The 12,102-nt window shown below is 29.9% G+C and overlaps 1 protein-coding gene across 1 annotated transcript in view; it reads left to right on the forward strand.

Moving 5' to 3' along the window:
- Positions 1–10,568: 10,568 nt before the first annotated feature.
- Positions 10,569–12,102, forward strand: part of LOC109596455 (protein O-mannosyl-transferase Tmtc3-like) — a 74,495-nt gene continuing 72,961 nt past the window's right edge. The window contains exon 1 of the mRNA XM_049969859.1: positions 10,569–11,203. Within this exon, the coding sequence (XP_049825816.1) occupies positions 11,018–11,203 (186 nt within the window). The 5' untranslated portion in view covers positions 10,569–11,017. The remainder of the gene's footprint in view (positions 11,204–12,102) is intronic.

Raw genomic sequence — 12,102 nt, forward strand, 5'->3', positions numbered from 1 at the left:
AACACGCAGAGCTGGAAATAATAATTAAAAAAAAATAACGACGAGGTAAGCTCCAGAGCATACATTTAAATTTACCCAAAGCTTAATAAGCGGAAGTTCCGGATACTTTTAAAATTGTATTAAAAATTCAATAGATAAAAGTGTGTGCCGAATATCCGACCAATTTTTGGCGTTACGATGAAAGCGAAGTGCCAAAAAGTGGTTGGTGTTGTGTGTTGTGCTTATGCAAAATGGATAAAGCAGGAAACGCTTAGGTAAGGGATTTTTTGAAATGTGTTCATAATCCGTCATATTATGCGGAACGGAGAACAAGTCGGTAGACGAGGTACGTCAACGCGGGGTTGATGTCTGTCATGCCGTTATGGCGGGCTGCGAACTTTAATCTCCTCCGAATGTTACTCGAAAAATACATTATGAACATGACTCTTGTTCGAGATAGACGGCAATTCGAATCCGGTTTGTTTTACGGGATATCGCGATGTTGCTGGGAACAACTTCCACGGACTGCGCGTCCCGAAATATTGGATTTAATCCATGCGACTCCGACAACGAACCAGTTTTCGGAGATACGCGAACTCCTACAATGTTGGGATTAAATTAATCTTTAATGGAATTATTTCGTATTGTCTCAGTGTTACACGTTTATTATTTATTATTCACATATTATATTTTATAAGTACGTAAAAGCCAAGAAGAGGCGACAAAGCGAAATGTGTGGCTTCTTAATAATGAATATATAAATAAAGTTGTAAATAGAAAAAAACCAAGTCTAGTTTTAACTGTTTGAAATATAGTACAATGGATATGTACTTAAAAACTATTTTTTTTTTCTTTAATCACTCTTAATTACATTACATATACCACTAAAATAACATGGTTACATTTTCAAAATTATCAATAGTTAACACAAACAAAAAAAAATGTTAAAATTTCATAAAAAATATTAAATCATTATTTTAAAGAATTTTAATAAATACTGAAAAATGTCGACAAAGTAAAATGTAGTTTGATGATATTTGATGATGATTTACCGATGTGTACAGTTTTACTTTTTATAGAAATTCATTTTATCAAATCAATTATTTCAACACAACGAAATTTGATTTTTTATATTATAAAATACGTTAATATGCATTCCATGTCACGTCAATTTGGTGATGAAGTTCCGTGAAAGGAGGGCGATTTCTAATTCTTTCAGTGATGTCTCGTATGTGTTAATCGGTAATAATCTGGGTTTCTTGCTGCCCATGACAACATATTTACAAAAAAATGATGGAAATCTTCACAATATAAGGTCGTGCATTATCCTGGTAGAAAACAGAATATTCAAAGTTGTCAATTTATAAATCACTCCAATCTTTGACGATGGTGATACAATATCAGAGGAAACATAAACTGGGAACGGTAAGAAAAAAGTCGCACAGAAGGTTGATAAGTACATGAGTGATCATAAAAGAGCTAAAATTCTAATACGTTCGTTAGTCGCTTGTCATCTTTCTAAACCTCTCCCAAGTAGTTCACATTATTCTTTAAGGAAGACTCTTCAGCAATTACAGACAATATTTCGTCTCTCATTTATTCGATGGGCAATTTTTACAAAGGATAGTTAAGCCAGTAATTGGCTGCCTGTGAGACTTCGTTATATGGATTAAAATGTAAAATGAATGAAAGAATCCTTTAAACAAAAGTGAAAAAAATATGAATTTAACGAAAAATAGTGTTAAACCTCGTTAACACAAACAATCTTCAAAATGTAATCATTTTTAGACCTCATGTGGATAAGAGTACCCACCTAATTTTGTTAAAATTGGGCCACTGGATCTACATGATTCAATTTTTATCTCACTGACTGTATGTGTATATATATATAATACTTTCAAATATATGTAGTTCAATATTTATAATCTTTTAATAATTTATTTTATTATAAATATGTATAGTAATTCAATGATCAATATATATAGGATTCAATATTTTTGGATTACTTATATATTAATATTTTATAAATTTAAATATATTTTCAATTTATTTATTATTTGTTTGTAATTTCTTAATATCCTTTAATATAAACGAATATAAATAATCCTTATAATTTATTTAATAACTAATATATAATGCAATATGTAGAATTGCTATATTAATATATATTAATTACAGAGTTTTAAACATTTAATTTTAAATATTAACAATTATCTGGCGATGTAACTTTTTTGTATTATTGAAAAATTTAAACATCGTTTTAAAAATTTTAGTTGCATTTAATACGAGTTATAATAAATAGATGTTTGCTACATTCTACAGTATTTCTGGCACAATGTTTTGACACACTGCCAACGGAATTAATGCACGTCCGCCCACTTAAAATGATAAATCCCGCAAATGTAAAATTATCCCAGGAAGTGGAGGAACGTGCACTTCAATCGCGGTACTAAATTAAAAACCCGCTTTGCGAACGAATCCTTTATTGCGGGTCCCTGAAATATGTACGAATTTCACCTGAAAGAAGCCAGGGGGACCCGAAAGCTTAAGTCTTTATTCGGTTCGAATAAGCAATAGGATTTTTGCGGGTTTCGGAATACCGCTGACCCAATTTCGGCAAGAACTTGGCTACGGGGATATTAGACTAAATGTTTCTTTTTGCAATTTCCCAGCCGGAACGGAAAGTTCGCCATTCTTATTTTTCCTGCCGACGCCAATCAGAAAATGCCGAAATCACACCGAATTGTCATTTAGATTCTTTCGTGTCTGAGGCCGTTTTAATGCACCTACCTGGCAATAATCTTTTATGACGAGGTGCGGCTGGGATTTTTGATTTTAGCGGGAGCGGATTATTCACAAGCTGGGTGTGGTAATTAAAAGTATAACGACCACACACTAATCCAGTGAATAATCAACAAACAACGAAAGCGGAACCTCCGTTATTTCCATTTTCCCTTTATTAATCACAAAAAACAAAACTCCTCTAAAATATAAGACAGAGGCCGATAAAACGTCAATTTTAATATAATTATAGTAGTAGTAAATTTATTTTTTACTGATGTAAGATTTAAGCCAAACTCATTTCAAATATGTTACACTATTTGCTTTGATGGCTGCACTGTAATTGAATTTATTTTATTCTTTCAGAACTTTAATAATGATATTTTATGACATCTTTTCCAGCGCCCAAATATTTCAATTAATAAACAACAATCATAATTCTGAAAGTTTAAATTGCTTCCATACGAATAACCGATGTTTTTCAAATTGTTACTTATAAAACTTCTTAATTATTTACTCAAAAAATTAAAGCTTAAAAAGAAAGATTCCTTTCCATTATAAACCAAGAACACCTACATGTTTCAAACCAATATTTTATGCAAAAAAAACTCACCAGTCACTCTAAAGATTTATAATTTTCGATCAATAAAGGTGGGTTATTGAGTTAGAGACGTTTACAGCTCCCGTAAATAATTTTTCTATTACCCCATGGCCAACAAAACAACAAGTTATGTCTTTTAAGGGGTGCCGATGGGCGTTGGTAGTAGAAAACGAAATAACTCCCTTTTTATAGCTATAATACGTCCCACTTGGTCATAATATCGTTACCATTTGGCAAGAGCATAAAGTCGAATGGCTTTGGAAACATTTTAGGTGCAAACACATAAAACAGAGACCGCTAATTTCGACCAGTTCGGTTTCCTTACTATTTTGTATTTGTTTAATTCCTAATAAAATTAACTAGGATTAATGTACAAAATATCATTTATGCCTGTATACCTGTATGACTTATAAGTTGAAATTTTTCTTTAAAATCACACATTGATAAAGAGTTGCTCAAGAACATTACACAATTACATAGTTATGGATGTTACTAAGGAATCCGATGATAATAACAACAAGGACGTTCAAATATTTATTATTTCGAACAAAGTAGATACCATCGTGGAAGTTGGAAACTTTGATCCTTATCAAAAGTTGAGGGATAAAATCAACCGAGATTATTACAAAGAAGTGTTTGCTTTATTAACACTTTTATTTGTATGTGTCGTTTTATTTTGTTTTTGCGTTAAGGCTGGATTTAATTTGTGATATACATATTCTATATAACTAATAGACAGTACTCTCATCTCAAAATTTTTAAACAATTTGGTGTTAATGCAGGATGTGGCTTAATAAATCAAAAATCTTATACAAATGTATACAAATAAATAAGAAATGTAATTACTACATAAGTCTATTATTCATATTATATTCATAGCAAATTATATATCAATAATTTTTACATAAATCTAAAATGCTAACAAATATATAAACAACAACATTAATTATTGTAATATTGTTGTATAATAGAATTTTGTCCACAAATAAATATATATATATATATATATATATATATATATAAATAAATTTTTGTAACAACATAAATACAATATACTAATTGTCACTAATCACACTGATGTTGTTCTAACATCAATCAATAATTTTTACCTAAATCAACAATTTACGTAATTGTTGTTTAAATACAACCCAATTACATTTCCAAGAAAATTTAGGTAAGCGAATAATTTTGTTATAGGGTATAAATTCTGTAACATCGCTTATCAAGTCACCACACAATAGTGTTGACAATGAATTTCAAAGTATTTTTTGTACCGAGATATTCGCGTCAAACGATATTAAACGATAATGAGAAGAAGAGTGATTTCCAAAATATTACTCTAGATATGCAACATGTGACTGATGTCGTTCCAGATTCATATATTTGCTATTACTTGAATGAAATTCTACTGATGTTTATTGTGTTTTTGTGTTTAATTGGTATAATTATATCCTTGTATATATTGAAATTGATATATGTTTGAAAATATGTTGAATAAAATAGTATTTAGTATTACATGAGCATTATTATTTATTATTATTTACGTAATTGTTGTTTAAATACAACATTTCCAAGAAAATTTAGGTAAGCGAATAATTTTGTTATTGAGTATATATTCCGTAACATCGCTTATCAAGTCGTAATTCACCACACAATAGTGTTGACAATGAATTTAAAAGTATTTTTTGTACCAAGATATTCGCAACAAACGATATTAAACGAAAATGAGAAGAAGATTGATTTCCAAAATATTACTATAGATATGCAACATGTGACTGATGTCGTTCCAGATTCATATATTTGCTATTACTTGAATGAAATTCTACTGATGTTTATTGTGTTTTTATGTTTAATTGGTATAATTATATCCTTGTATATATTGAAATTGATATATGTTTGAAAATATGTTGATAAATAAATTTAGTATTACACGAGCATTATTATCTACTCTTAGCTGTTGTCTCTAAGAAACATATACATGTGTATGCAATAAAAATAGACGTAGAATATCGTTAGTAAATTTAAGAATCTCTTCAAATATGTTGATTTCAATAAAAATATCAGTCATTAAATTAAAATATTGGAGAGATTATCCCAAACGTTTTAAAAAGAACCAAATAAAAGAGAATGAGGAATTATATAACGAAATGATACGCATTTTATAATTAAGGGATTATTAGACATATAATACAATATGCCCATTTGTTAATCCCGACTTTCAAATATTTCAACAATTTCGAATCTTCCGGATTTGTTGTTCCTACATACAAGTTGTATAATTAATCCTCATCAAAAATTTACAAATATGTTACAATCGATGATACACAAATCATGTTTTATATTTTATATTTTAAATTTTATTGTGTTATTGCATTTAAGCCATATTTATTCTACTATTTATTTTGTTGTAATTCAAACAATTCTAACGAAATACACCTGTTGGGTGATAACCAACAGGTAGATATTGTGCATAAATTATGCAGCAGCAGTTCTCCAAGTTGCAGTTCCTTACGTACTATTGACAATGAATATCAAAAAATATTTGGCTGTACAAGGGTTGGAGAAGATGCACCAAACGATTTCAAACGAAACCGAAAAGAGAGACGATGTACAAAATACTATTTCGATAGATATGACGGACGTTACCGTAAAGAATGATGCTCTGAATGAAGAGGAGAAAATTTTAAGCAACAAATTGCAGAGAATTGAAAACATAATATGGTGTATTATGTTTATATGTTTAATTCTATTAATTATTGATCAGTTGTATTTATTGTATATATTTTATAATAAATAGTGCTTCAATAAAATTTAGTAACCCCAATATTTTTTTTAATTATTAGACATTTGATTTATTATTAAAAGCTGTTCTACATAATGATAATTTATAATGTAGTATGAATTGCTAAAATATATCGTAAATAACTTTGTAGATTCATTCATTACATACATAATCATAAAGCATTACATTATTACCGATAGTTTTTAATTGGGTACCTTTGTTGACTGTTAATTCAATTTGATTAAATTTAAATTAATTAAACCTACTGTGGTATTTATCAATTGCAGTTGCATAGTTATAATTGAAATACCGAAACTGAATTTCCAATTACTGACTGGTTTTTTAAAATTATTTTAAATGAAACACAATTTATTTCTGGTATGTTCCAGCATCTATCGTCAATTTCAAAGCGCCTTCGCAGGGCTTAACTTGAATACGCTTGTTTTCTTTAAATGCGGAGGAATCCATAGAATTTAAATTTCAAATTTAATATACCTACATTAAAGTAAAAACTCCCTCTTACTTGATCATTTCGCATTCCTCGTGCACTTACAAAGAATCGCAGTAAATTATAGAATATTGAATATTTCACGTTTCGCCAATTACGACTCGAAGAGGGTTCATTAGAGGATTTCATCGGAAAATATCAGGTATGGTTAAATTGAAGTATGCCCTTGAACAGATATAACACTTAAATATCTGTCAAACATTCTTGATCAAATCGACAAAGAAAAATTAATCAATAGGTCGGTAATTGGGCGTAGATCCAATAACAAGTACGACAAAGAGCTGATTGACTTCCTCGATATTTTTCATTAAAATATCGTTGTAGTCGAGAATTTAATATTAATAGAGTAATCAGTGAAATGTCAGGACAGGACTTACAAAATGTATCGTCTACTCGTTTATATTTATAATTTGTAATTATTATTTCAATTATTAAACGGCTCGACTTTACTACTTTGTAATTCTTATATGCTTTATTGGAATATTTAATGAAATATTAACAATTGATATACTTGATATAAATTTTCATATATATACTTGTTATTACAAAAATTAAAATAATACTCTAATACTAGGGTTGATTTTAAAAATTTTATTGAATATATATATATCAAAATAATTTAACAACAATATATGACAGAATACCAATAATAATAAAACATATAAACATTACAAACAATATTAAAAGTCTATCCACATTATACCAACAATATTTATCATCTGCATTTAGGATGGCAATGTTTTCAGTCCAATCAGTCACATCTATTAAAGTAATATTTTCCATATCGCTCTTTTTCTCATTTTCCTTTAAGGTTGTTTGGGATAAGTTTTCCAATACCTTTGATGCGAAATACTTTTTGAAATTCATCTTTGGTATCATGTAGTGAACTGTGAATTTTACAAATGTTGTTGCATTATTTATACTGAATAATTATTTACCTGTTGCCTTTACCTAGAAAATATTATGCATTCGAACAATAATAAAATTCAAAATCTTCAATTGTATTATATTATATTCAACCCTACGAATTTAATTTTCATAACAAATTATGCTTTAAATCTTCGATCTTTTGCATAAAATGTTCAATGCTTTAAAACAATAATAAAATATGTTTAATTTTCATAAAATTATTATAATTTTCCGTATGGTTAAAATTTTGAATCAGGACAATTCCTTTACTACAATATAACATATCTAATTAATAACAGACAAATAAAACAATAACAGTACTAGTTTAGTATTAATTATTAATTTTATTAATATTTACATTTTCAGCTCACTACAAATAATTTTAATAGGTACAATTGATTGATAACTAATGCAATTAAAAGTAAAATCAGCAGACACAGTAATACACATTCTTTCAAATTATTTTCATCATCTTCATTCAGCACAACCTTTTCAGTCACGTCGGGCATGTTTATTATAGTAATATTTTCCACATCATCCTTTTTCTCATTTTCTATTAGAATGGTTGGGGACAACCTCTCCAATCCTTTCGGTGCCAAATATTTTTTGATATTCATTGTCACTGTTGCGCAATGAACTGCGAATGTGAGAACTAATATTATGTTATTTATATATAATATTCCACCTGTTGTATGTAACCTGTTAAAGACTAATTTAAGTGACATTTGTATAATAATTATATAAATCCTAAATTAAATCCTGATTTAAAATTTAAAATGGGAAAACCCAAAAATTATTATTAACACTCACTATATTTTTGAGAAGAGTCATAATACATATTATTATATATATTTATAATAATTTATTCCACTTTGTTAAAGTTAAAAACACTACCAAAAAAATACATATTATTTTCATATAAATAATTAATCAGACAATAGGTGATATTAAACAATTATTAGCTTATTTGAGTGCAAGTGAATAATACTACTTAAATGTATCAATGTAACGATGTTGTCCAAATATGGTAAAGTTATAATATGTATTAATCTGTTTCTGTGCGATATTACTGGTTCAATACATCCCTCGATTTTTGAAAATGATATATATTCTAAGAAGGAGTAAAGTAAATCAAATTTAAAATATTATTATTATTAATATTACTACTAACACAGTAAATAAACGCCTTTGTTTTCTGTATAACGATAAAATAAGTGTCACATATTACTAAACTACTAAACTTTATTAATATAAAATTTTTTATTTCATCACAATAAATTTAAATACATACAGTTGAATAATAATGATTATAATTAACAGTATAACCATAATATACAATATAATAAATTCAATACTCTTCAGGTTATTGTTAGAATTTTCCTCATCCTCATTCAGATCGTCAGTCTTTTCAGACGCATTCGGCATATCTATTCTAGTAGTATTTTCTAGATTTTTATTGTCACTTTCCTCTAGAATATTTAGGAACACTTTCTCCCATCCTCTTAGTGCCAAGTATTTTTTGATGTTCATTGTCAATGTTGTGCGATGAACTGAGAATTTGACAAATGATTCTACATCATTTATACACATTATCCTACCTGTCATATATTATGTACAAGTGCTCAGACGTAACTAAGTAGAATTGCATCTTTTAATTACCTTAATGGCAAGTTAAATGCTGTTTTAATAATATTTTTAATTACTACTAATAATATCAGTTGACTTTGTTTCCCAAATTCTCAAGTTTCAGTCAAAATAATCCGAAATTTTTAGAAAACATGAAAAAGTTTCTTCACTTGTTTTGTTCAAGCAGACAAAATTTCTTTCATTCACTGTCTTTGGTAATATCACTGATATAAAGAATACAAATTTCACAATTTTCAAAAAAAAAAAGAACATAAAAGACAATACAGTAAAAATATACGGTGAATAAAAACTATTTAATTTATAATGCTTTGCAAATGTGCTTTTATTACAATTGTAGTGTTTCAGACTAATATTTATATATTTGAAAGTAATTTGCTAAATAAACAAAATATAGCCATGAAACAACTCCCACTTTACACATAACAAAAATTAAATTAAAACTTTTAACATCAAACTAACAGCGAAATGTGAAGCAATTCACATGTAAAATACGTAACACGATTTTATAACATTTGCAATTCGTTAATCTTATAAATTAGCAGCTTATACCAAACAGTATAACAGAATTGCAAGTGCGGAGTTATTGAATAATTGTATAATCATAATTTTGTTCGTATACATAAAAGTTTTGCTATTCAGCAAATGAAAAATACGTTTTTAGATAATTTATTCATTTAGCACACCATCATATGTTATTTGTTAGTTTTAGGTGTTTTTTTTTTTGAAATAATAAATTTGGTTAGGTTTAAATTGAGACTAAAACAATTTTTATAGAGCCAGTCTTTTAATAATTTTAAATCTGCATTTACAGTGTGGTCATGTTAACCACATTTTCCTACTCAATATATAACACTCTGTTGACAGCAAATGTGCTCATTAAACGGGATTTAATAACACTAACAATATCGTTTATATACTAAATAAACAACAGTGGTCCAAGAACAATACCCTGAGGGAACCAACAAAATAAATAAAATAAAAATGATTAGCACATTTGAATTCAATAACGGTTTTTTAAATTCATCTAAACAAGATTACGACTTCTTTTAACAATTTTAAAAATCGCCCAGCCAAGTCGGTACCAACGACCCGACTGTGAGAAAAACGTGTACATTATCATAAATTTGTATTGCGGAGCGAAATGAATGCGGAGACGGCGGTCCAGTTCGGTTTTCCGTCAATCCGGGACCGTTTTTCGTGCCGTCTCTAACACCTACCCCCCACCCCTCGCCAAACCGATTGAGATATCGAGCGCCGACATGTAGGCAACCGACCGTACTCGGTCCCGCGGTCACGTGACGCACCGACGCACTACGGCACGACGAAGCGAGAGCCGACAGCACACGCAGAGCGAACCGAAACCGGTTCAGTTACCGTCGAAAACGGCCGCCAACGTTTCAGTGTTAGCAGTTCCGTTGCGGGGTTGAGATGCGTTTGTGCGCCACCCCCGAGATGTGTACTAAGTGTGCGTACCGGTGCCGTCATTAGGCTGGTTGCATGCGACGATTGAACTGAACACCTTGTATCGGGCCTGGGCCATCCAACCCGACCGAGAGGTCGAGGATCTTTCGTGCACAGCTGTTTTGATGCACACCCTCCGTTCAGGAAGTTTTACCGCGCTACGGCCCCAAATTGACTCCACCACCGTTCCCGTTTTCCATGTATTTGTTTTGTCTGTTAATAAATTTTTAGTTTGTTTTTTGTTTATGGTCGATGTTTCCTTGATGCTCACCACGTTGCCGGTACCGTGCGGACTATTGTTGGTACAGTGATTAATTTTTTTTTTTGCGGTACTGGTGTCACGTCCGAAATGGCACTCAATCATCTGCTTGGGATTATATTGGTGGTAACGTGCGTGGCATGTTATTACAACAGCTGCTATTGTGGTTTCGTTTTCGATGACATTAGTGCCATTAAAGAAAACCGTGACTTAAGACCTCACACTCCTCTAGTTAATATTTTCTATAATGACTTTTGGGGCACTCCGATGCACAAGGTAAGGGGTTAACAACAAACCACAACTTTTCCTTCTTTTAATCCCATTTCTGGTAGTTAATATAACACTATTGCTGCATAAACGATGCGGACTGCATGCATAATGATGCGCAGTTTTAAAAGGGGGTTACCAGTACAACTCGACCGAACTAGGGTGGGAATCACCCTCTAGATATGTGAGCGTTTCTATTGTGTTGCCTAGAACGGTTATGATAATTAGGCTGTTTCACTCCAAATTTATTAGAGACATTTTAAGCTCCGGGGTTTATGTACTTTTTACACCCTAATCTTATTTTAATAACTGGAATAATATCCGTGAGCGGGGCTGATATCTTTATTAAATTTAATTATTGAAGGTCTTAAGCTCCTTCTCAATGAATATGATTGATTTATGCCTTTAATAAGTAAAACAAATTACAGTCGATAAACATTAATTTGATAAAAGACCACTTTTTGTACCTTAAAATTCAATAAAGACTTATAAAATACTATGCAAAAAATTGAATTTCTCAAGCAAGCATCACTTTTTTATAGTCGCAATCGCCCCATTATTTTTTGGCATCACACTTCTAGTAATTCAGATTAATTACACAAAAGATAATGGTGCCTTCATCAATTTAAGAAATTTAAACACTGCATATTACTTCAGGTTTCTGATGTGAGTATTTATGTGATAGTTGGCTGGATCATAAATGTGGATAGCCAAAAATAATGCAGTGTGATGCATAAAATTGGAGCCTGAAACATTCTCATGTTCCAGGTAACATTTCATTTCTATTTATGCAGTAAATGAAGCAAAATATGTTAATAATGATGCATTTATCGTTTTAGGAAGTTTAAACACTACATACTATTTCAGTTTTCAAATGTGTGTATTTATGTGATAATTGGTTGAAATAT

The sequence above is a fragment of the Aethina tumida genome, chromosome 7 (genome assembly GCF_024364675.1).
Source record: "Aethina tumida isolate Nest 87 chromosome 7, icAetTumi1.1, whole genome shotgun sequence".
Lineage (NCBI taxonomy): Eukaryota > Metazoa > Arthropoda > Insecta > Coleoptera > Nitidulidae > Aethina > Aethina tumida.